This window comes from Myotis nattereri, assembly GCF_964212035.1.
Source record: "Myotis nattereri genome assembly, chromosome: 13".
Lineage (NCBI taxonomy): Eukaryota > Metazoa > Chordata > Mammalia > Chiroptera > Vespertilionidae > Myotis > Myotis nattereri.
The window spans coordinates 6,387,025-6,413,540 of record NC_138088.1 but is presented as its reverse complement, the minus strand read 5'-3'; the positions used below and the strand labels follow the sequence as shown (position 1 = coordinate 6,413,540).

At 43.3% G+C, this 26,516-nt stretch overlaps 1 protein-coding gene and 1 pseudogene across 3 annotated transcripts in view; one reads left to right on the top strand and one right to left on the bottom strand.

The window, feature by feature from the left end:
• LOC308528863 (WASH complex subunit 2A-like) overlaps positions 1 to 26,107 on the bottom strand; it is a 72,876-nt gene extending 46,769 nt beyond the window's left edge. The window contains exons 1-10 of one of the 2 annotated variants that reach the window (XM_081104720.1): positions 25,998 to 26,107; positions 25,788 to 25,910; positions 24,926 to 25,090; positions 16,725 to 16,787; positions 13,542 to 13,715; positions 9,234 to 9,327; positions 8,184 to 8,245; positions 6,628 to 6,675; positions 1,446 to 1,556; positions 572 to 653 (exon numbers count right to left, since the gene is read on the bottom strand). In XM_081104720.1, coding sequence (XP_080960846.1) covers positions 572 to 653; positions 1,446 to 1,556; positions 6,628 to 6,675; positions 8,184 to 8,245; positions 9,234 to 9,327; positions 13,542 to 13,715; positions 16,725 to 16,787; positions 24,926 to 25,090; positions 25,788 to 25,910; positions 25,998 to 26,000 — 925 coding nt within the window. In that variant the 5' untranslated portion in view covers positions 26,001 to 26,107. The remainder of the gene's footprint in view (positions 1 to 571; positions 654 to 1,445; positions 1,557 to 6,627; positions 6,676 to 8,183; positions 8,246 to 9,233; positions 9,328 to 13,541; positions 13,716 to 16,724; positions 16,788 to 24,925; positions 25,091 to 25,787; positions 25,911 to 25,997) is intronic. The other variant, XM_081104719.1, reaches the window with a different exon arrangement.
• On the top strand, positions 1,765 to 2,999 carry LOC308529126 (cytochrome c-like; annotated as a pseudogene). The gene has a single exon. The product of its transcript is annotated as a cytochrome c-like (transcript).
• Positions 26,108 to 26,516: the final 409 nt, after the last annotated feature.

Genomic DNA, 26,516 nt, shown 5'->3' with positions numbered 1-26,516 from the left:
TATGCTTAGTACCTATCTATTGATTTTGTACACATGTATCTGCCATCCTCATGACTCCTAAGCTCAGAGCAAGCCATTCAACTTCAAACTTCAGCTCCACCTGACCACTTCAGGCAGTGCCTGACAAAGGTGCCTCTTTTTAAGCAAAAAGCCTCAACTTACATATTAGGGTCACATGCATAACAGGTCTGCACCTGCTGAAAGAACTGTCCTGACATATTCCCACCCTGTTAAATCATTAGAGTACACTGTACAGGGCAGTTTCATTTGGTCAAGATATTGGAGTAAATATTAAGCCAGGGATTCTTAATCTGGGGCCCATGCTTCTCTGCGGTATCCACTGATCCCCTGAAATTGCACATACAATGTTATATAAATGCATATTTGTGCGTTTGGGGTGGGGGCCCACTGTGCTTAGTTATCAAAGAGTATAACCAAAAACAGAATAAGAAGTACAATGTAAGTCCCTTGTGCTTTAGTAAACCTAAACAGAAAACTCTGCCCTCAGAGAAGTTTCCGTTCTTCCCACCACCACCGTGTTAACTCATCTCAAGGTGGGGAGGAGGAGTACCTCTTTGTTCCTCTTCCATCTGGCTTGTGGCACCCACTTTGATCCGAGCGGCCAGCTCATCAGCAAAGGACGTGGGTCTTTTCTACAGGCAGAAGAGACCGAAAGAATCACTTTTTGTAACAAACAAAGTAATACAGTTTACTTTTGAATATTTAACCGAATTTTCTAAATAATGGCAAAGAAATTGAAATGATGAGAAAACAACGTTTAACTAACTGAATTTAAACAGATGTACTCCAGGTGATGAACACACAATACGGTGCACAGATAATGTGTTGTGGAATTGTGCACCTGAAAGCTGAGTAATTTTGTTAACCAAGGTCACCCCAATAAATTCAATATAAAGGGAAAAAAAAGGAAAATGATAGGGTGGTGAAGGCCTAGGGCGGGGGGCAGCAACAGGCTGGAGGGGGTCAATGAGGGGAAGAGGGAGACATATGTAATACTTTCAACAATAAAGATTAAAAAATAATAATAAAGAAAAATAAACATATGCACCCTATACAGATCACCTGAGATGGGTGTTCCTTCGAAGAGAAGTGCTCCATATTTCTTTATTTTTTTATACTTCAAAGAGCTAGGTATAAGAAAACTATCATGAAGTCTTTGGGGGGCGGGGGAGGAAGTATTAGGGTCTTAAAACTCTGGAAATGAATATATTTTAAATGATCTGACTTGTAAAACTGTAACATTTGAAACAGAAAGTGATACTGGCTAGGTAACCTGAGATGCTCAACCATTATTTTTAAAAGTGTAATTGAAAATACAAATATGATGTAAAATAAGATGGTTACAAATATAAACACAATACAAGGAATGAGGCTTAGGTACTACTTCTAAACCTTGCCAACAGGTAGCAACCATATTTTCTTACAGGTCTAGGACTCTGTTCAATGTCCTCAATATCTTCTTCCTCCTTCTCAGAATCAGCGAAGATGTCACAGCCATCATCATCCTCTTCTTCATCACTTATTTGTGCAGTGTGCTAAGAGTATAAACCACCAGATTAGAATTGTTAGATAAGGTCACCAAGCTGAAAAAGAGATACTGCTACTTAGGTTTTTGGCAAAAGTGTAAGTTCATTAAATGCAGCAAAAATTATGAAGCAGTACATGTGCTAGAACAAATAATACACATTTTTTTTAGCACAAGAATAGTGACATGAGATATTAAAAATATCCATCACTAGAAAAATGATTAAACTAAATCAATATCATTCCATCTTAATAAGAATACTAATACTCAATAAGAATAATAAAGGAGTTAGAGAGCCGGACATCTGGCTTGCGAGTGGGAATCTCCGTGTCGCGCGCGAATCTCCGTGTCGCGCGCGACTAACGAGCGATTTTAAAATAGGTGATGTTGAGAAGGGCAAGAAGATTTTGATTCAGAAGTGTGCCCAGTGCCATACTGTGGAGAAGGGAGCAAGCACCGGACTGGGCCAAATCTCCATGGTCTCTTTGGGCAAAAGACAGGTCAGGCCCCTGGATTTTCTTACACAGATGCCAACAAGAACAAAGGTATCACCTGGGGAGAGGATACACTGATGGAGCATTTGGAGAATCCCAAGAAGTACATCCCTGGAACAAAAATGCTCTTCGCTGGCCTTGAGAAGAGTGCAGAAAGGACAGACTTGATAGCTTATCTCAAAAAAGCTACTCATGAGTAATAGCTGGCCACAGCCTTGTTTGTGACAAAGGTCTCATGACTCTTTTTTATGTGTACCATATTTAAACTGACTTCCTACACCAGAATTCAGACATGAATGGCTAATAGAGCATTTCTTCCAGGCAGTCCTGATTTAAATGAGATTGGCTTGTGGTTAAATGAATATGGCCAGCTTTTTGAGCTTTGGTGATAAGTTTGGTTCAGCAAGCCCTGTCATTGTCCTTCCTTCTAAAAATATGATTGGACTTGATTCCTAGTGTTCAGCTTTTCACAGAGGTGGTGAGTGCCATCTCAGAACCTGCAGGAGACTGGCTTACATTGAGATTTCTATGATTGGTTGTATGAATAGGTTTAAATTCTGAGGAAAGCCCTTCACTGTCTCTTAGCCCTGCAAGACTTGCTTGTGTTTCAGGTTGTGTTCATCAGCCTGTTAAAAGGAAGGGCGGCAGATGAGCTGGCAGTGACCATTTTATCTCTTTGGTCCCAACTATGCCAATTTAATAAAATTCCGTGTATCTAAACTGTTGCCTTTTACTGAATGAAAGGCATTTTAGTGTGGTATATGTATAATAACAAATAAAGAGTATTTAACACTTCTACGTTTCATAGATAACCTTTAAGGTCAGATGCTTTTAAAATTCAGCGTGACAAGGTACAGTAGCAAACTTTGTGAATTCTTTAAGTCAGACTAAGTTATAATTCAGGATTGTCTCTTTTTTTTTCTTTATTGGTTAAGGTTGTGTCCGTAACGCCCCATTGTCCCCCCTCACCCCCCTCAAGATTGTCTTGAATAGCTATTCACTGACAATATATGTGTGTGATTGGTAATGGTGCTTTTTGCCAGCTCACTAGGATTAAAGTAGAGAATAGATCATTAACACAAAATGGTAAATTATGTCATCATAAGGCTTAAGACAATTAAAAACAAAGTCACAGATAAAAAAAAAAAGATTACTAAAAGGATAATTTGTAATAATTGAAGAGCTATCCAAGGAATCAAGTGAAAAAACTCTGAATGATAAACTCAGTATGGTACTCTGCACCCCCCTCACCCCTACGCCATCTGCACGGGCACAGGTCTACTTGTAAAAACAAAGAAAAACACTTGGATATATACACTGCCAGATCATAACACCAGTTACCTCTGAAGGATGTGAGAGGATGAAGACTGGAGGGCTCAAACTAAGCTTTATCTGTGAAGCTCTAAATTTTATAAAAGTAGCCACTGGTGACCGACCAGTGTGGCTCAGCAGTGGAGCATCGACCTATGAACCAGGAGGTCATGGTTCGATTCCCGGTCAGGGCACATACCCAGGTTGCAGGTTTGTAAGATGTGCAGGAGGCAGCTGATCAATGTCTCTCTCATCACTGATGTTTCTATCTCTCTCTCTCCCTCTCCCTTCCTCTCTGAAACCAATAAAAAATTTTTTTTTTTTAAAAAAGCAGCCACTGGTATAATTGTTTTAAAGAATGTCTAATGTTTAAATTAGTTCAAATAAATTATATATTCTTTCTAGTTTGCATCTGCAAGCATTTGGTGAATAAAAAACAGTAATCTAGTTACTAAAAAATAAAAATAAAAAAATTTTAAAAATGCCAGGCACCATGCTAAAAATCTTTAGAACTCTGAGGTTAAACTGTGGCACACAAAAATAGTCCACTTTTAACAATACGAACAAATGGTAAGCCAATGCTTTTAATCACTATATTGTATTGTTTGAAAAACTGTCTGAATTTACAGATCTTAACAGCAAATTCCACAGAAAAATATTTGAGTTATTAAAGGAGATTAGCCACATACAACTGGGAAAATACAAGTACTAACCAATAAGTACTAAATCCTTCAATTGACAGCTGAAAATTTTTATAAACAAGTATTTCCCACCCTGGCCAGTGATGGTCAAAGGTTAGCGCATCAGCCCCCTAATCCAGAGCACGTACATGGGTTACAATACAGGTTCAATTCCTAGCCCTCCCTTGTCAGGGAGCGGGCAGGAGGCAACCAATCAACATCTTTCTTTCTCTTTCTTTCTCTCTCTCTCTCTCTCTCTCTCTCTCTCTCTCTCTCTCTCTCTCTCTCCTTTCTTCCTTTCTCCCTCCCTCCCTCTCTTCCCCCTTCCCTACATCCTTCCACTCTCTCTAAAAATCAATGAGCCTTAGCCGTTTTGGCTCAGTGGATAGAGAGTTGGCCTGCGGACAAAAGGGTACCAGGTTCGATTCCCGTCAAGGGCACATACTTCAGTTGCAGGCTTCTCCCCGGCCCAGGCCCTGGTCAGGGCTCATGCAGGAGGCAACCAATCGATGTGTTTCTCTCACATTGATGTTTCTCTCTGTCTTTCTCTCTCCCTAAAAAAATCAATGGAAAAATATCCCCGGGTGAGTATTAACAAAAAATAAATATTTCCCAATTAGGAAACAAATGCAAATTGGGACAATCTCTATATACCACCGTACATATATCATAGTAGCAGAACTCGTAACCCTTGTGCTGAGGAGATTGTAGGAAAATCATTATGCAGGATCTGTAACTTGGAATGTCCATCAGATTGTAAATATCGACAGTCTTTAGTATAATTCTACACAACCTTATGCCTAAGAAAGTAATTCACATAAGCAAAGGAGCTTTCTGTATGAAAATACTGAATAAATCATTATCTCAAAAATAAAATCCTAAAAATAAGCCATTTTCCATATACATTTAGAGACTATGACAGCATCATATATTAGTGTGCTTAAAAATATAGTTTAGCCTGACTGACGTGGCTCAGTGGTTGAGCATCTACCTATGAACCATGATTCAATTTCCGGTCAGGGCACATGCCCAGGTTGCAGGCTCAATCACCAGTGTGGGGCATGCAGGAGGCAGCCGATCAATGAGTCTCTCTAAATCATTGATGTTTCTATCTCTCTCTCCCTCTTTCTTCCTCTCTGAAATCAATAATAAAAATACATTTTAAAAGAACAACAGAAGTTTAGCCTGGCCTGAATGGCTCAGCTGGTTGAGTGCCATCCTGTGCACAAGACTACTGGTTTGATTCCAAGTCAGGGCACATACCTGGGTATGGAACCCAACCAATCCATGTCTCTCTTAATGGGTGCTTCTCTCTGTCTGTCTGTCTGTCTCTCTCTCTCTCCTTTCTCTAAGCATGTCCTCGGGTGTAGATTAAAAAACTTACACACACATATACAGGGGTGGGCAAACATAGGTTGACAGTTTTGAGTACATGAAACACATCTATATATATAAAAGCCTAAGCGACCTTTATGACCAGACAACCGGCCAGTAGCTATGATGCACGCTGACCACCAGGGGGCAGATGCTCAATGCAGGAGCTGCCCCCTGGTGGTTAGTGCACTCCCACAGCCAACCTCCCTCAGTCTCTCCCCCAGGCCGGCCAACCTCCTACAGGGCCCCACCCCGCCTCAGCCCTGGCTAGTGGCTGATTGGCCCTGATCGTTGGCCAGGCTAAGGGACCCCACCCGTGCACAAATTTGTGCACTGGGCCTCTAGTAGTTAATAAAGCTCTTATAATAATCATAACCTGCATGTCTTTTCCCATACAGACTATAAACCTAGTTTTGCCAACTTCTGTATATAGACGTTTACAAAGCAAATTACAAAGACTATTTAAAGTGACAAGTACAAGGAAAAACTTATATTAATATGAAGTAGCAGAAAATAAATTATGTATATATGACAAAAAGAATACATCCTTAGTAGGATACAAAAAAAATTTTTTTTCTTTTTCTTTTTTTAATCCTCACCCGAGGATATTTTTCCATTGATTTTTAGAGAGAGTGGGAGAGGGGAAAACAGAGAGAAACATCGATGTGAGAGAAGCACATTGATTGGTTGCTTCCTGCAGGAGCCCTACCAAGGCCCAGGCCAGGGAGCAGCCTGCAACTAAGACACGTGCCCTTGACCTGAATCGAACCCAGGACCCTTCAGTCCGCAGGCCGACACTCTATCCACTGAGCCAAACCGGCTAGCGCAGGATATAAAAAATTAAGACAATGGTATTAACACAGTAAGATTAGAAGATTCTTTTGAGCCTTATTGTTACTGCTATACTGTCTCAAATTTTAAAATGGAGAGAGAGATTCAGTTTGGGTAACTGGGGCTATCTTTTAGAGGTTCTGCTTCCCAATTTTGTTTTTTGCTTCTTTTTTTTTCCTGAGAAAAATTAAGATAAAACTATAAAGTAAAATATATAAATATGCATACATATGTATGGAAGTAGCCTAAAAACATGAAATTATTGAAGGAAAATTAGTTGTAAATATGAATAAATCCTTATTTTCTCATAAGTCATTCAAAAGTAATTTTAGTACTTAGTATGCTTTAATTAACTTCTAAAAGTAAAATCACTTTAATATATGAGCCTTACCTGGGTTTGATCATTGTCACTATGATTGGCAAAATCTTCCTCTGACTCCTTTAGGGGGAAAAAGGCTTTGTTGTTAACAGAGGTTTTACTTAGAAGCACAGAAGTAATTTCGGGGCTAAGTCTTTGGGGCTCCTCAACCCTCAGTCTCTACTGATACTGGTCACCTGAGCATCAAGGTTTACATGAGGTGGATAGCTGACAACATCGCGTAGGGCTATTCCAGGCAATATGTAATTTTTTGTGGTTAATTAAAACATCTCTAACAATTTGTTCATGTCCATCTGCACTATCCACTGGATTTAAAGTAAGAGTTGCATATTTAATTAACTAAATTATCCAAAATTGGTTTGTGTTATTTTACTTTTTATACTCCATTCTCTAGATTCCTTTCTAAATAGGATAACTACTTCATCAGGCCCAAGAAGGGAACACCAGTGTTTGCCACCAGCAATTAAGTAAAGGCTTGCATTGATAGCTAAAAGCAAAGGATTCAGCTCCTGGCCATCAGTTATGACGAGATTATTTAAGAAAAGCTCATTTCCCACGGTTAGGTGTTTTGTTTGAAGGGCTGGCTGAAGGAGGGCAGGGGAAGAGGATTAGAGAAAAAAGAGAAGAGACAAGTATATGCATACAATGCTGTCTCCTTTTAGAAATCTACGCTCAAACATCTCTAACCTTTGCAATAACGGATATTCTGTCCAAAGGAACAAAACCAGATACAACAGTAGTCAAGATCCACAGACCCTGAGGTTCTAGAGCAGAGTCAGGTTACACACTGGATATGAAGATGCTAGTGGCAACAACACAGCTAACTCTAAGCATTACTCTGGTCTAGAGGTTTTATAATAAAGGTTTCAATAATGTACATTTTTCCTAAAATTATTCAAAGGTAAAACTTACTCAAAGACCGTATGTCAGAAAGAGATCCCACCAAAATATCTAAGCTGTCCTTTCAAAATTTCCTATATAATAAAAGGCTAATATGCAAATCGAGCAAATGGCAGAATGAACGGTCGCTATGATGCACACTGACCACTAGGGGGCAGACACTCAATGGAGGAGCTGCCCCTGGTGGTCGTGTGCTCCCACAGGGGGAGTACCACTCAGCCAGAAGCCCTGAGCTGGGCTCATGGTTGGCAAAGGCAGCGGCAGTGGTGGGAGCCTTTCCCGCTCTGCAGCAGTGATAAGGATGTCCAACTGCCCCCAAAGGCTCCTGGACTGTGAAAGGGTGCAGGCCGAGCTGAGGGACCGCACCCCCACCCCCCGAGTGCACGAATTTCGTGCACTGGGCCTCTAGTATTAGTATAAAGAGGATTTGGTGGGGAGGTGAAGGGAGAGAAGTGGTAAAAGGGATTAAAGCAGTTTTCCTTGTTTTTGTTCACAAGACAAAAATGAAATCCAATCCCAAGGAAAAAACTTCACAATATGGCTTCTCTCACCGTTGAAAGGTTTATGAAGACGTACTGCTAATTCACAAACATGTTATTTACTTAGCCTGCTAAACACACCCTAAGTCTCCTGCCAATCATGACCTGGACACACTGAACAGTCCTTACCTCTTCTTCATTCTCTTCTTCGCTGTCCACAATGCTGCCACGATTGCTGCCTACTGAACCTTCTGTTTAAAAGAAAGATAAGGTTATCACAAATATTCGTAAGAAAATGTGCTTAGTTTCTTTTCAAAATCACAAACCACCATATAGCAGCATCACAGAAATGCTTATAAAACTAGCTATATTGCCCTAACCGGTTTGGCTCAGTGGATAGAGCGTCAGCCTGCGGACTGAAAGGTCCCAGGTTCGATTCCGGTTAAGGGCAGACATGTACCTTGGTTGTGGGCACATCCCCAGTAGGAGGTGTGCAGGAGGCGGCTGATCGATGTTTCTAACTCTCTATCCCTCTCCCTTCCTCTCTGTAAAAAATCAATAAAATATATTTTAAAAAAACAAAAAACTAGCTATACCATTAACTGGAATTAAAAGTATCTTATAGTGAGGAATTAAATATTTATATAGCCTCAAAGTATCTCCCCACAAGATACTTATTAATTACAAAAAAATTATGAAAATAAAGAAAAAAACTAGCCTGTACTCTTCAAAGATGTCATGGTTATAAAAAGCAAAGCAAAGTTTTTTGTTTTTTTGTGTTTTTTTGTTTGTTTGTTTTTTACAACTAAATGCAGCGAGCAACCCTGGATCCAAATCAGAGGAAAGAAGTGACATAGAGGACATCATGGGGACAACCAGCAAAACATGCACGTGACCAAGGATTAGCTAATAGTACTATGTCCACTGAAATGTCCTGACTTTGCTCCTGATAGTGTGGCTGTATAAGAGAATGTCCTGTTCTTAGAAAATATACACAGAATTATCAGAAGTGATAGCGATAATGTCTGCTTGCTGTCTCTCAAACAGGTTCAGAAAAAAAACAGTATGTATATACATAAATACAAAACAAATGTGGCAAAATGTTAACAACTGGTAAAGCTGTGTGATATGTGAGAGTTCTGGTACTATTCTTACAACATTAACGTAAAGTTTGAAATTATTTTAAAATAAAATGATAGAAATGTTAAAAGTAACTAAAGTATTTGGTGCAAAGAATACCTTCACTGGATAGTTCTCCAAGACCTACGTCTTCTTGCTCCATGAACAGCTTTGACCCAATTAAATAAGGTAAAGGACGATCAATGTACAGATCCTGTGAATAATAATAGAAAATAAGCCATTAAAGCCCTGACCGGTTGCTCAGTGGTTAGAGTGCCATTCTGCGCACTGAAGGGTCACAGGTTTGATGCCCGGTCAAAGGTATGTACCTGGGTTGCAGGTTCGATCCCCAACCCTGGTTGGGTGTGTGCCGGAGGCAATCAATCGATGTGCCTCTCTCACATTAATGTTTCTCTCTCTCCTTTCCACTCTCTCTCTAAACCAGTGGTTCTCAACTTTCCTAACGCTGCGACCCTTTAATACAGTTCCTCATGTTGTGGTGACCCCCAACCATAAAATTATTTTTGTTGCTACTTCCTAACTGTAATTTTGCTACTGTTATGAATCGTAATGTAAATATCTGATATGCAGGATGTATTTTCATGGTTACAAATTGAACATAATTAAAGCACAGTGATTAATCACAAAAACAATATGTAATTATATATGTGTTTTCCGATGGTCTTAGGCGACCCCTGTGAAAGGGTCATTCGACACCTGAAGGGGTCGCGACCCACAGGTTGAGAACTGCTGCTCTAAAAAAATCAATGAAAAAATATCCTTGGGTGAGGATTAACAGCAGCAACAAAAAAAAGCAGCATTGGTAAGCAAGAAATCAACCTTTTATATTTTTATTGATTTCAGAGAGGAAGGGAGAGGAAGATAGATAGAAACATCAATGATGAGAGAGAATCCTTGATCAGCTGCTCCCCTACTGGGGATCAAGCCTGCAACCCAGGCATGTGCCCTCAACCAGAATCAAACCTGGGACCCTCCAGTCTGCAGGCCAACGGTCTATCCACTGAGCCAAACCAACTAGGGCTCAACCAATCGATCTTGAGAATCCTCAATAAGAGCCCTACATCTGGAGAGAAGCACACTGAGGAAATCACCCAAATGGTTTTCAATGACTACTAGAGGCCCAATGCACAAATTCATGCACCAGTGGGGTCCCTCAACCTAGCCTGCGAGATCAGGCCGAAACTAACTCTCCGATACCCCCTGAGGGGTCTTGGATTGCGAGAGGGCGCAGGCCAGGCCAAGGGATCCCACCAGTGCACTATTGGGGCCGGGGAGGGACATGGGAGGTTGGCCAGCCAGGGAGAGACCATGGGAGGGATCCAGGGCATGTCCGGCCCATCTTGCTCAGTCCCAATAGGCCAGACCCCAGCAGCAAGCTAACCTACTGGTCTACTATCTGCCCCCCTCGTGGTCAGTGCACATCATTGCGAGCAGCTGAGCGGCCTTAGCATATCATTAGCATATTATGCTTTGACTGGTTGAATGACTGACTGGACATTTAGCATATTGGGCTTTTATTATATAGGACTAGAGGCCCGGTGCACAAAAATTTGTGCACTCGCGGGGGGGTGTCCCTCAGCCCGGCCTATGCCCTCTCTCAGTCTGGGACCCCTCGGGGGATGACCACCTGCTGGCTGAGGCCTGCTCCCCGGGGGACTGGGCTTAAGATGGCAATCAGACATCCCTCTGGCAGCCTGGGAGCCCTCGGGGGATGTCCACTTGCCAGCGGGGAGCAGACCTAAGCTGCAGTCAGACATCCTTAGCGCTGCTGAGGAGACGGGAGAGGCTCCCACCACCACCGCTGTACTGGCAGCCATCAGCCTGGCTTGTGGCTGAGCAGAGCTCCCACATGTGGGAGCGCACTGACCACCAGAGGGCAGCTCCTGCATTGAGCATCTGCCTCCTGGTGGTCAGTGTGTGTCATAGTGACCAGTCATTCCCAGTCTTTCTGCTGTTAGGGTCAGTTTGCATATTACCCTTTTACTATATAGGATAGAGGCCTGGTGCACGGGTGGGGGCCGGCTGGTTTGCCCTGGTGTCCTGGATCAGGGTGGGGGTCCCACTGGGGTGCCTGGCCAGCCTGGGTGAGGGGCTGATGGCAGTTTTCAGGCTGCTTGCACCCCCTTTAGGGTGAGGGTCCCCACTGGGGTGCCTGGCCAGCCTGGATAAGGGGCTGATGGCTGTTTTCAGGCTGCCCGCACCCCCTTCAGGGTGGGGGTCCCCACTGGGGTGCCTGGCCAGCTTGGATGAGGGGCTGAGGGCTGTTTTCAGGCGGGCCAAGCCTGCAACCGTAGCTCCCAGTCTCTTTTTTTCTTTTTTTTTTATTCTGGGATTTATTTACCTTCTGTAATTGAAACTTTGTTGCGGCTCCAGCTCCGAGGACGGCTAGCTGAAAGCAGGTATCTGGGGTTTGTTTAGCTTCTATAATTGCAACATTGTTGCTTAGACTGGAGCTCAGAGCTGGGCTGCGGCAGTTGGGGAACCTTGGCTTCCTCCATCACTGGAGCAAGCAAACCTCCTGCTCGCTTCAGCTCCCTGGCTGCCAGCCGCCATCTTTGTTGGCAGTTAATTTGCATATCGCCCTGATTAGCCAATGGGAAGCATAGCGGAGGTATGGTTAATTACCATGTTTATCTATTATTAGATAGGATGAGAAGGTAGGTAGGTATGTCCCAGTTTTAGGGAGGAAGTATGGACAAACAGGTCACAAACAAGGCACAAAGGGACTCGAGGCCTCCTTCACACTTCATCAAAGAGCCAAGGAGAAGGCTGGGGGAGAGCACATGAAGCATGGCTAGAGGGTAAAAAAGAACAACAAATATGCAAATATCTATAGTCAACATAATGAACATATGTCTAAGATGGATGTGAACCTATCTGGGAGAAAAAAAAAACTTAGAAGAGAATAATAATATCCCCCAGATATTATACACTCTGTATAACTCAGAAAAGTGAAGCTGGTAAAATAAGACCAGATGATAAAACATCAGAATGAAATGAAGGAGACAGTGTACATAATAATATATACTGGAGACCCACCCATCACACACATTAACAATTTAAGGACAAGAAGGCACTCCACCCCTAGGACAACCTCACATCTCCACTGCAGGAGGAAAAGCTGACTTGTCCCCTGAGAGGTATGGCCGTTGGCCATGATATCTCTTCCCTATGAAAAGACCCAGGGATGAGGGAGAAAGAATAGTTCTGATGCTCCACACACAAAAAGTTTAGGAAGATTAATGTAAAGGGTAAAGATACAACAGCAACCAATTCAGTGAAAAGAAAAGAAAGTGATAATTGGGCCCTAGGCAGTTTGGCTTAGTGGATAGAGCGTCGGCCTGTGAACTGAAAGGTCCCAGGTTCAATTCTGGTCAAGGGCATATGCACGGGTTGCGGGTCTAATCCCTAGTAGGGGGCATGCAGGAGGCAGCCAATCAATGATTTTCTCTCATTACTGATGTTTTTCTCTCTCTCTCTCTCTCCCCCTTTCCCTTCCTCTCTGAAATTAAAATAAAAATTTAAAAAAAGAAAGTGATAATTGGGGAAACTGTTCGCTGACTTAGGAGGCCTTCCCAAGTCCTCCTGTGTGGGACTTTGAACTAATAGTGTGGTTAGGGAATACATTTTCCAGGGTCCATTGCTAACTTCTAAATCCCGACAGTAAGAAAGCAAGAATCAGCCCTGACTTGGTATGACACTAAGCTCAAACTGAAAGAGAAAAGTGCAGCTAAATGAATGACAAGAGAAGAGTTTCGTTTTGCAGCATTTCAATTCGTAAGACACTTGCATATCACAAGGACTCTCAAAAGCAATATAGCAACTTTTTGTGTTTACTTGAGCCTTCTGATATTACCCAGTTGTCTCCTTTGACAAACTCAGAGAAAGTAATGGCCAAGCACTAAACACCTATTGGGCTAACAGTCTGCTCATGGGCATGCAGTTTTATTTATAATGGCCAGAATCTGAAAACAACCCAAATGCCTTTCAACACTTCTGCAGTCTCCCTTAGCACAAGCTACAGAATTCAGGATTGCAAGAATCTCTACCTTTCATGATCCTTCTTCTCACTCTTCAAAACACAATTCAAGTCTCTTCTTTACCCTAACTTTCCCAGCATAGAAATCAGTTCTCTCTCACGGCACTTATGATGGTGACTCTCATTAATGTCTCCTCTAGTCTGGTAATGCTGTAATAAGGATCCTGCGAGGAGAAACCATGCCCTGAAGCTTCGTATCCCCTAACGTGGCATGCTGCCTTGTACGCAGGTAAGTGCTCAATCAATGCTCTTGTAAAGCAAGTTTTCCTGATGGAGTCGATACAAGAACGTTGAGTCACATGCTCACTTGCTCAAGTATCCAAAACACAACAGGTGCAACAATAAGTATTTGAACTGCATGTCTTTACCTTTGGTTCGAGGATCAGTTCCACCCGGTCATTAGCATCATCTTCTTCAGAGTCTGAGTTTCCTGCTTTAATATCTAGTTGCTCAAATGCACTGTCCAATACTTGTAAACCGTAGTTCACAGCCTCCCGAACTTTAGGAATCAGATCTATTTCTTTCTGCTCCCGGGTCTTCTCCTACAAAAAAATACCGTTCAGCATGGATCTTCAATATATTGATTCCATCGTAATAAAACACTATGAATGGTCTCTAAAGCCTAGACTCATGCTCCAAAAAAAGTCTTCATTCGAAAGGCTGACGCAATGCTACTAAAAGGCAGATTCTGAGGAATGCCTTGACACTGACTTCGGAGTAAGTTTTAAATCTCAAGTTTGTCACTTTTAGGGCAGGGATCAAAGTACCTAAGGCCTCAGGGCTCCAGATTCATCATCTATGAAAACAAAAGCCCTACTGTGTGACGGTTCAGCAAGACAAGTTAGGTGAAAGCACACTAACAGTTAATGGCACACCACAAGCCCTCAAATGGCACTTCGCTTCCCTGGTGTGAAGAGCCTAGACTTAGCTTCACCATAACTGCATCCTACTAACCTCGGTCAATGGTCCTTTGGACAATTTAGGAATAAAGACCCGAAAGAAAATACTCCACCCAGAGGTGTCATTTTTCAATGACAATTAAAAATAATAATAATGCCCAGCCAGGGTGGCTCAGTGGTTGAGCGTTAAGATATGAACCAGGAGGTAGAGGTTGGACTCCTGGTCAGGGCACATGCCTGAGTTGTGGGCTCCATCCACAATAAGGGGCGTGAGGAGGCAGCCGATCAATGATTCTCTCTCATCATTGATGTTGCTATCTCTCCTCTCCCTTTCTCTGAAATCAACAAAAATATATTTAAAAATAACAATAATAATAATTGGACAAATGCAGTTACTTTAACAAATTTGTTTCAAACCCCGAGAGGGTCAGTTTCGTCTCTCATTTACCCTGTTTCGCATCCTAGAACCAGCTCCCCGACCCACCCTGAAGTCTGTAAAGCACCAACCTGCTGAAAACAGTTCAGTCTCCATTTCCTACAGTAGCAGCTCCCAATGACCATTCCCTCATACACTCAACTATGTCACCAATTTTGAGAAATATTGGGGGGAAAAATGCAGTGTCATTTCCCCTCTTCACAAATATTCTAGAAGACGATACATAATTATAGAAAGAACCAAAACATACAGCATGGTTTTGAGGGCCAAAGGGAAAACCCTATGAGAACGGACATTCTGATCTAAACATGGAAGTGTTTCTGATTTAGCTTTTTGTTTGGCTGCACCTTTCTTCCACTCTGGTATGCTTGGTGCCAGTAAATGGCTGACTCTGTACCAAGGGTGTGAACATGTTTGTGACATAAATACAGTGTCGCTGGCCAGTGTGCTAAGTGGTTAGAGCATCGGCCCGTGCACCAAAGGATCTCGGGTTTGATTCCCAGTCAAGGGCGCATACCTGGCTTGCAGGTCCGATCCCTAGCCCAGTCAGGAGGCAACCAATTAATGTGTCTCTCTTACATCAATGTTTCTCTCCCTCTCCTCCCCGCCATCCCCCGCCACCACTCTCTCTAAAAAAATCAATGGGAAAAAATATCCTCAGGTGACGCTTAACAAAAAAATAAAATTAAAAATAGTTCACTGAATACCTTCACTTTAAAACTGAGCCCTGTCTTGGTGGAACTGGACACTATTGCACTTAAAGAGTTAGCAAATCCTTGAGTACTATTAAAACAGTTCTATTAAAAGTAGTAATAGTAAAGGCTTGTTTATTTAAAACAAGGCTGAGAACTGTAGCTGGTTTCGAATATCCTTTCCCGGTCCAACAGTTTCATACGCTACAAGTCACAGTTACTGATAAAGCAGAAAATGATCTATATTTTCTAAATAAGTTAGAGCTGATTCAAAACGCCTCCCGTAATAAACTTGGTCACACTGCGCTGTGCTTTCCTGAGTGGGAGGAGAAGGGTACAACTTCTCTCAGAGCGCCAGCGTCTAGGCCAGCCGTGGGCAAACTACGGCCCGCGGGCTGGATCCGGCCCGTTTGAAATGAATAAAACTATTGAAAAAAAAGACCATACCCTTTTATGTAATGATGTTTACTTTGAATTTATATTAGTTCACACAAACACTCTATCCATGCTTTTGTTCCGGCCCTCCGGTCCAGTTTAAGAACCCATTGTGGCCCTCGAGTCAAAAAGTTTGCCCATCCCTGGTCTAGGCTTTGGCAATGACATGAGGACCCGGGAAGAACACAGGAAGCCAGGGGGCTTATGAAGCCCTCCAGCATCCACCTGCCCCCACCTTTCCTTCCTCCTTTCTGACCTCCAGTATTTTCCACTAAGAGTCCACAAAATACAGCTACACTCCATAACTTAGAACCTTAGCTTGTGGCATTCTTTCTTGCTGAAATGGTCCTAAAACCTGGCTTTTCTTTTCTCAGCCACCTAACATCTCATCCTTGGTGAGCTCTTTTGCATCTGAACTTCTGAAGCAGCAGTCACGCAGCTCTGACAGGCTACCTCCTGTCACCCCAGCGAAGACTGTAACCTCATAAAGGCAGAGCCTTTCTCCTAGTCACGAGCTCCCTGCAAATCTCCCCGAGTTAATGGGCGTTCACCCACATGCTGCAGCACTTAGGAGGCGCCCGTGTGGACTAATCCCGCATCACCTTCCCGTTGTTTTTCACTGGCAGGAGTAAGAATCAAAGGAGTCATCTTGACAGGACAGGTGAACAGTCTTCAAAGAACTTACAATCTACAGCCCAGCTTCTGGCCTGCTCCTGGGTAGCCCTCAATGTAAAAAGGTTTTTATATTTTTTAAGGGGAGGAGAGAAAGGGAATAGAAGGATGAAAAGAAAAGAGACAAAAAAAAAGAGGCAGAGACCAATGAGGCTAGCAAAACCTAAAATATTTACTAACTGGCTCTTTACAGAAAATCTCTGCTGAACTGGGCTCCATTTTAAGCTGGAATGCTGCAACTTTACTATGTATTTTTTAACATACTAAATTTCTGAAATAAAAGACTTCAACTGTTGGCCTGACAGGAGCAGCCTTCCCCATTTCCCCAATATCCACCCCCGACCAGCCAGCTTACAAGTCTCCACTACTTTCGTCTCTAAGCCAGCAACTCCATGGACGAGCGAGTCATGCAAGTACCTGTTCTGCTTTTTCTGCCTCAGCCTTGAGAACCGGCTCCTCCACTTCTTCATCGTATACACGCTAAACATGGAAGCAAGTTCATTTTTAAATGGTTAAAACACCATTTGGAATAAATCACAATGAAAGAACTCAATATACAATAAAAAGGGTTAATTCAATATACAATAAACACAAGGAAAAAATTGTCATTAAATGGCTGAAGCTACTAGTCAAGGACAAAAAAGCAAAGATCAATTCACCAAAACTAAACCTTAAAAAAAAACATATAAAATTGTTTAGCCGACTGAAACCAAGTTCAATGTCATTGTTGACCAGAGTCACAAAAACTGTAAGATGCCAGTTTTCACACCTTTTTGCTTAACCTAACACTTAGTGTTGACGGGGCAATGATACAGGTAACTCAAATGTGAGGCTATTGAAAATGTCAACTGGCAGACATATCTACTAGGTAACATGAGCTTTAACATTCTGAGCAATAGAAATGGCAAAGGTAAAAGTTATTATCATTCTGTTGCTTCAAAGAGCTGGTCAATTTTATTGTCCTATTTATATGAAAACAGACAAGGTATGCCACCCACAAATTATTTACCTGCAGGCTAGGCATTTGACTAGCCCATGGGCATGGACACAAAGGCCTCTTCCCCAAAACAGAGCCATCACTCCAACAACTCACTGTGATTTCCTCTGTTATTTTTACAGTATTTATCCTATATAATAAAAGGATAATATGCAAATTGACCCTAACAGGGGAACAACCTGTCACTATGATGTGCACAGACCACCAGGGGGCAGACACTCAACACAGGAGCTGCCCCCTGGTGGTCAGTATGCTCCCACAGGGGTAGAGCTGCTCAGCCAGAAGCCAGACTCATGGCTGGCAAGCGCAGCGGCGGTGGCGGGAGCCTCTCCGGTCTCCACTGCAGGCGGGTGGTAAGGAGCAAGGGGTCCCGGACCTCGAGAGCCCTGGACTGCAAGAGGAATGTCTGACTGCTGGCTTAGGCCCAATCCCCAGGGCCTTCGAGAGGGCGCAGGCCAGGCTGAAGGATCCTTCCCTCCCCTCCCCAGTGCATTAATTTCATGCACCGAGCCTCTAGTTGTCTTATAAACTCCCAAAGTAAAACAAGCTGTTATAAGCAGTGGGGTGATGAAAATGTTCTAGAATTAGATACTGGTAATAGTTACAAAACTTTGTGAATGTACCAAAACCTACTGACTTGCACACTTATTAAAAAAGTGAATTTTATGGAATGTGAATTGTATCTCAATTAAAATTAAAACATCAATATACAGATACATGGAGCCCGGCTGGTGTGGCTCAATGGTTGAGGGTTAACCTATGAACCAGGAGGTCACGGTTCAATTCGCAGTCAGGGGACATGCCACGTTGTGGGCTCAATCTCCAGTGGGGGGGGGGGGGGGGGGGGGTTGTAAGAGGCAGCCAATCAATGGTTCTCTTTGATCATTGATATTTCTCTTTCTCTTCCTCTCTGAAATAAAATTATATAAATAAATAAATATGGAAAAGAGAGATATTTAAAAATATTTTCTCCTCTACCTCCAACCTACCCCTTGGAATAACCAGTTTAAATGTGGTGTGTGCTATTCTGTTTCCTGTGGCTCCTACACAAATGCAGACAGACATTCAAACATATTCAGAGTCCTCCCATCCTTCCTTGTTTTAAATAAGCATCCACTCGTACTATACTTAGTTCTCTGCCCCACTTTTTCACTCAATGTTCCCATAAGCCACTTTCTGGGTCAATGCACATAGATTTGACTCAATCTTCATAATATCTGCATAATATTCTATGGTATGAACTCAACCACAATTCGACAGCTCCCTATAGGTGAACTTTAAGGAGATTTCCAGTTTTTGGCCTTGTAAACAAACTGCTGTAAACATATGCACACATATATTCTTAGTCCCTGGCCCTTTTATTTCTATAGGTTTTCCAAAATAGGTTTGCCAAGTCCAAGTACAAAACTGTTTTTTAATCTTAGCAGCTCCTTCCAAAGTACTATCCACAAACCTGTGATAACTCCACACTATCACCAATAATATATTCAAGTGCTCATTTCCCAACCCTTTTCCAGCAGATGTTAATCTGTCTTTTTAAGATATCTGCCAAGCCTGGCCGGTGTGGCTTAGTGGATGAGTGTCCACCTAGGAACCAAGAGGTCAAGGCTCCATTCTCAGGGCTCGATCCTAAGTAGCAGGCCTGCAGAAGGCAGCCAACTGATGATGTTTCTATCTCTCTATCCCTCTCCCTTCCTCTCTCTAAAATCAGTAAGATTTTAAAAGAAAAACGATATCTGCCAATCTGATAAGACGTTGTTTTTAATGTCCAGATCAAATTCTCAAACATCAAATTTGTAATTCTAAACAACTCCAATCAAAATACTAATAGGATTTTCTGTGGAACTTAGCAAGGCAATTCTCAAGTTCACATAGGAGAGTAAAAAGCCAAGGATAACCATGAAAATTCTGAATCAAAAAAAGCCATGGGGCCCTAGCCAGTTTGGCTCAGTGGATAGAGCATCAGCCTGTGGACCAAAGGGTCCGGGGTTCAATTCTGGTCAAGGGCACGTACCTTGGTTGCAGGCTCCTCCCTGGCCCAGGCCCTGGTCAGGGCACATGCAGAAGGAAACCAATCGATGTGTTTCTCTCACATCGATATTTCTCTCGGTCTTTCCCTCTCTCTTCCACTCTCTCTAAAAATCAATGGAAAAATATCCTCGGGTGAGGATAAAAAAAAGAAAAAGAAGTCCTGGGGACTTGCCCTATTAAGACATTAGAAATCTATGGTATTTAAGATTGTGATACTGGCATATAGCAGATAAACATAATAAAAGACAGAGGCCAGAATTACATGTAAGCCTGATTTTATTTTCACATAAACACATATGCACACACATGCATTAATAGACATAAATCAGTGAGGTCAACCACATAGAAAAAAAACAAGATGAGATCCCTACCTCATACTACACGTATGCATTCATACACATTCACACATATGTATTTTCCACGTAAGAACGAAAGGCAGAGATACAAAAGCCCTCACCTAAAATGTTTAAAGTTAAGGAAAAAAATGGGAAGTTGGTGCCTTTGAATCAAATATGGAAAAATATTAAAATCTGTTAATGCAGGATGGTGCATATAGTTAGCATCTGTGGTTATCTGTTCTTTTCTAGGCATATGAAGCACTTCACTAAAAATTTTGATTTTGAAGGATTATGAAATAAATTATGACCTATTGTTCTAGAATAAGAAAAATAAAGTTCACAAAAGCCCTACAGGTGTGTTAAAATGCTTATAATAAATTAAAATTAAGAAAAATGAAGTTTACAAACACACACACACACACACACACACACACGAACAGGGTATTCTAGAAAAGATTAGAGTTAAAAAGAAAATGAGTAGAAAGAAATATGCCAAATGTTCCATGGTTTGTTCACTGGAGTGGCAAAATTATTGATTTTTTTTAATTTTTTACATTTTAATATTTTTTATTTATGCCAATCTCTTCTACAATGAGTGTTCTTTACTTTTATAACAAGAAAGAAAAGAAAACGTAAAGCCCAATGTCTATATGGGAAATGAATTTGGGATATATACCAAATGCTGAGCGGCTCTGCTCTAGCTGACAAAGTTGCAGATGCTTCTTCAGTTTGCATACCTTTTTCTAATTGTTCTATAAATAAAATTGGGAAGTAATTTTCACACACAGAAACAAAAATTTAATTTTTGAAACTGACTTTTTAGAGAGGAAGGGAGAGAGAAAGAGAGAGAAACATCTATCTGTTGCCTCCCGTACTCGACAACCTGGGTATGTGTCCTGACCAAGAATCAAACCCACCACCTTCTGGTGTACTGGACAACACTCCAATCAACTGAGCCACACCAGCCCCGGCAAGTAAGTAATTCTTAAAATTGAGACTTTAAGACATGGCAGCTTCAGAATTCAAATCGTGAGAACATTTTCCCTAAAAGGTTGAGGTTCATGCTGAAGTCTGAACAGCACCATCATCCTATCTTTTTCTTGCCTGTCATTAAAAGCTATCTCCCAAGACATCAACAGCCTCAGCTGAAAGCCAACATGACATCTCAGAAACCAACTAGCAAATACATAAAACCCATGGGAAATTTTAGAATAACCAAGACTGCACCTTTGGGCACTAGACACATCAGATAACCAATGCTACCTTCCTTCATCCTACTAGGTGGAGCTCACAGGTTCACGTGTGTCTTGATCATTTTCAAATCAGTTAGTCATGCCCAGATTTTAAAATATCTTGGGTATTTCCACTCAAAGGATCTTTTCCTCATTCGGGGAGAAGGTAAAAGGTGAAGATGGGGAACTGGAGAAAAGGGGACCAGGGACAGGGGATTTCTGAACAGGCTATACACAGTGCCAGTCCTTTTAATGATGTGTTCTCTCATTCACTTAAATATTGACTGAGTCCCTACATATCAGGTCTGTGCTAGGCCCAAGGAATAAAACATTTTGCAAAAATATGGGGCTTGATTCAGTAGAGGAACTGCATATCAATAAATGTAAAATTGGAGAAACCAAGATGGTGGCATAGGTAAACACGTGAAATTGCTGCCTCGCACAACCACTTCAAAAATACAACTAAAAGACAAAACGGACATCATCCAGAACCACAGGAAGGCTGGCTGAGTGGAAATTCTACAACTAGAAGGAAAGAGAAAAGCACACTGAGACTCAGAGGAAGTGCGGAAGTAAAGTGCAGAGGTACGGAGATGCACATAGAAAGGGCAGGCAACTGAGGACGAGGCTGTCTTTTTCAATCGGGAGGGAGTCACAAGCTCCCAACTGCTCTGAACTCCAATTCAGGGCGAGTCTCTGGAGACCCAGACTCACACGGTGAGAAACTGGACTGTCTGGCAGTGGGCAGAACTCGAGGGTGGCTTTCTCTCAGAGATGCTTGCAGCGATGACCGATTAGTGGGACACTGAGACCAGGGGCCCCTTAGAGCAGGGCTGAGGAGCAGCCATAGCTGCTTGCTCCGCCCTGTTGATACCCTGAGACCCCGCCCCACCCAAGCTGTGCACAGAGGCTTTTACATATGAATGGTCTGGCCCTTTGCAATCTAAAATTACCTAACAAACTGCAGCTGAGTCAGAGAGACACAGAACTTCCAAGAGAAGGCCCAAGGCCCCACAGCAGCTTGCATTGCTTCACAGCTGGGCCTCATCTGGGCACCTCCAAATACCAAACAAAGAAGAGGAATCTGCAGATCTCTCCATAGCTCCTGCTGGGTAGCCTCAGGCAGAAGCTAAATTAGCACCTCCTTAGAGATCCAAGAGCCAGTGTACCCAGTGGTCAGAGTGGGACCACCCAGATTACAACTCCTCAGATCCATAAGGGACACACTCAGAGGACAGACTCAGTGAGCACCAAAGCTCCACTGAAGCAAGTCTTGCCCCATAAGAGTGTCTCTAGCACAGAAGTTCTCCCACCATAGACACAGCTGATTCTCACAGCCAATTGGCCTGGAGGTCAATTCCTCCCAGTGATACCAACAACAATCAAGGCTTAACTACAACAAGACTGTGCACACAGCCCACAAAGGGGTGCACCAAGAGTGTCCACCTCAGGTAATTGGGGAGGCTGAGCCACTGGGTCCTATAGGACACCTAGCACAGAAAGCCACTCTACCAACACAGGGAAGCATAAAAAATGCGGAGACAAAGAAACAGGTCACAAATGACAGAAATGGAGGAAAGCAAACTACTGGATATAGAGTTCAAAACCACACTTATAAGGTTTTTCAAGAATTTTCTAGGAACCGCCGATAAATCTAGTGAGACCCTCAATAAATCTAGTGAGACCCTCGAGGATATGAAAAAGGACCAACTAGAAATTAAGTATACACTGACTGAAACAAAGAATATTATACAGAGATTCAACAGCAGACTAGAGGATCCCAAGAATCAGGTCAAAGATTTGAAGTACTAAGAAGTAAAAAACACCCAACTGGAAAAGTAAAAAGCAAAAAGAATCCAAAAATACGAAGATAGTGTAAGGAGCCTCTGGGACAACTTCAAGCGAACCAACATCCAAATTATAGGGGTGCCAGAAAAAGAGAGAGAGCAAGATATTGAAAACCTATTTGAAGAAATAATGACAGAAAACTTCCCCTACCTGGTGAAAGAAATAGACTTACAAGTCCAGGAAGCACAGAGAACCCCAAACAAAAGGAATCCAAAGAGGACCACACCAAGACACATCATAATTAAAATGTCAAGAGCAAAAGACACAGAGAGAATCTTAAAAGCAGCAAAAGAAAAACAGTTAGTTACCTACAAGGGAGTACCCATACGACTGTCAGCTGATTTCTCAACAGAAACTATGCAGGCCAGACGGGAGTGGCAAGAAATATTCAAAGTGATGAATGCCAAGAACCTACAACCAAGATTATTTTACCCAGCAAAGCTATCGTTCAGAATTGAAGGTCAGATAAAGAGTTTCACAGATAAGAAAAAGCTAAAGGAGTTCATCACCACCAAATCAGTGTTATATAAAATGCTGAAAGGTATTCTTTAAGAAGAGAAAGAAGAAAAAGGTAAAGATAAAAATTATGAACAAGTACATATCTATCAACAAGTGAATCTAAAAATCAAGTGAATAAATAATCTGATGAACAGAATAAACTAGTGAATATAATAGAATCAGGGGCATAGAAAGGGAGTGGACTGACTATTCTTGGGGGGGAAAGGGGTGAGGGGGATGCGGGAAGAGACTGGACAAAAATCGTGCACCTATGGATGAGGACAGTCGGTGGGGAGTGAGGGCGGAGGGTGGGGTGGAAACTGGGTGGAGGGGAGTAATGGGGGGTAAAAAGAGGAACAAATGTAATAATCTGAACAATAAATATTTAATTAAAAAAATAAAATAAAATAAAAATAAATGTAAAATTATAATCTTGGGAAATGCTACTAAAGAAATCATTAACTAACCCCCTCCCCCCAAAAAAGAAGTTATTAACTAGGTCAATTAATGTTTCAAGACAAAATTCCCAAATTAACAAACTAATAATGAAGAATCGTGTTCCTTTCTGGTAACACTGAAGCACTGTTAATTAGCATTTCTCCTCCTTTAGAGTCGTCCCTGGAGCCTGTACTAACAGTACTGATTTCTCTTGCCCTACAAAGGCCTGAATGCTCCTCAGTTTCACTAATTCATAATGCAGTTTGAAACCTTGTCCCTGCCAAAGGTCAATTACTAAAACCCAGAACTGACTTTGAATATCTTTCTAATAAAGCATGAAACCAAATGGCACCATCACCCAAACTAGAGTTATGTCAGGATTTGAGGAAACTATATAAAGAGCCAAATCACTGCCAAATATATTACCAGCCTCTAGATACTTTCAGCCGTACTCTCAACATCATCACGCTCTGCCATGAATGGAAAGAGCAGGTATCACACACATTATAGGGGCCTGGGAAGCAGTTTAAGTTGGCAGTGGCAGCAGGCACATCCAGAGACAAATTCTGGCTGCAGACTGAAACGGGAAGACATAAAGAACTAAGGGCAATGGACAGATGGATGGGAAATAGGGAATCCAAGAAGTGAACAGTAATGCAGAACTATTACACACACAAAAAAAACACCTTCAAAAACAAAAATGTAGCACTTAACAGAAACTCAATAAATGTACAGATAAAATTACACCTGGCGTACAGCTCCGTAATCTGTTTAGGGTTGATTCTGTGTCATAGGTTCAGCAATCATTAATAAAATGTTAGTTGAAAGTATTCCAGTGGACACATGCATGCCTTTAATATAATTTATCTGAACATAATGGAACATTCTATAACTATAGTCACATGCTGGTGGCCAGACAATCAGACCAGGTGCATGGCCCTCTTTACAGAATAAGCCAAAACAAGGCTTGAGTGCCACACAATTCAGCACAACTGCGGGCCACTCTCAAAACTAAAAAGGGATGAAAAGGCTACAATATGAGGAAATTTTACAATTACATTTTTTAAAGGCTTAAAAAGATGTATTAATTTTTTTAAAAGACATTAATCCTAGAGAAAGAAGCTTAAAAGTACCAAGAACCACCACTTGCCTCAAAATTTAGGAAACTAATAATAGACCTCTTGCTACCCCAGAAAGCATTAGCATTTACAAGTCTGACGCAGCGACGCAACTCACATTCTCAATGAACTGGGTGTTAGACAGCATAAGGAAGTCATTGAAGACGTTATGCAGGCGACAGTCTGTGGCTTTAGTTTCCCGAATTAGTCCATCCACTTGTTTCTTGATTTCATGGGTCCTAGAGATAGTCTGCTGTGAAAATTCCTGTAGAAACTGTAGTAACTATTCAAAATATAAACGTACAGAAGTGTCAATATGATATGCATCTACTTTTTTGTCTCAAAACAAAAAAACCCGTTCCCTGTCACCCTTGTGGGCGCGCTGGCATGTACAGGGAGGCCGGTTTTGTCCCGGCGAAGGCCAAGTGGCATCGAAAAGCGCTTAGAAAGCTCACCAAACCCCTGGCAAGCGGACAGTGGGCACGTGCTGTTTCTGTTCTGTAGGGATTTTACAGTCCTCTTTGGTTGTCATTCTACAGGGATCACGGACAAAGGGTAAAATAACCAATCGCTACTTTTTCCTCTGCGACTCTGGAGTCAGTTCTGAGCCTGAAGAACCAACCACTCAAGGATGACCTGGTGCTGGCCTGCCCAGCGCCCCAGTCCGGTCCGGCCCAGCAAGGAGCCGGCGCACCGGTGCCACCGCCGTCCCCGGGGCAGGGCGGGCATCCGCCCCTTCAGCAGGAGAAGCCGGGCCGGCCACGTCCGAGGGGCAGCACCAAGCCCGCCCTCTCCTGACGCCTGGCCCTGCCCGGGTGGGTTTCCGAGCGCAGGAGGCGTGGGGTTAAGACCGGCGGCAGCGGGCAGGACTGGGTGCACGGAGAAGCGGGGTCCAGCCCTCCCGCTCGCAGGCCGGGCGTCCCCCCAGGCGGCCGCCTCCCCTGCGGTCCCTCCCGGCCGGCCCGGGGCCCGCTTCTCACTCCCGCGTCGGCCGCCAGCGACCAGGTCTGGCCGCTCCTGCGGATCTCCTCCACCGACCAGGGCCGCTGCCACGCGGGCGCGGGCTCGGGCGCCCGCTCCTGCCCGGGCGCCGTCGGGTTCATCTGCAGCGGAAGGACAAGCAGAGGCTGAGCTCGGGCGGCGGCGGCCTGGCCCGCCCCGCCCGCCCGCCCGGCCCGCGCAGCCCTCACCATCCCCGCAGTGCGCCCCGGAGCCACGACCGCACACACCGCGCCCGCCCAGGCCCGCAGGTTCCGGAAGCCGAGCCCCCAGCCCCGCGTCCTCCACACGTGACCGGTCTCATGTGCCCTGGACTCACGTGACCGGACCCTCACGTGACTGGACGTGCGGCGTGGGCGCCGGAATGGAGCTGGGGCGACCGCTGGAGGGAGAATTAGGCGGCTGGAGGCCGGGCTGGGCCCGGGAGTTGGGATGGCTGTGCCGGGCCGGGCGAGCTCTTCGGCGGGAGGGCCCAGGCGGCGCGGTTTCCACCCTAGAGCTCGCCGCCAGCCCCTTGTTCCGAAGGAGGTTGAGTGGAGCCCGGCCGTGGGCTTGAGACGGGGATGCGGGCAGGGGGAGGGTGCCCCCTTGCGGCCAGCACACAGGCGCCCAGTAAATGGGGAGTAACCCACCTAGCTGATCCTCGCCAGGCTTTTTTTGTTTTTTTTTTAATATATTTTTTTATTAATTTCAGAGAAGAAGGGAGAGGG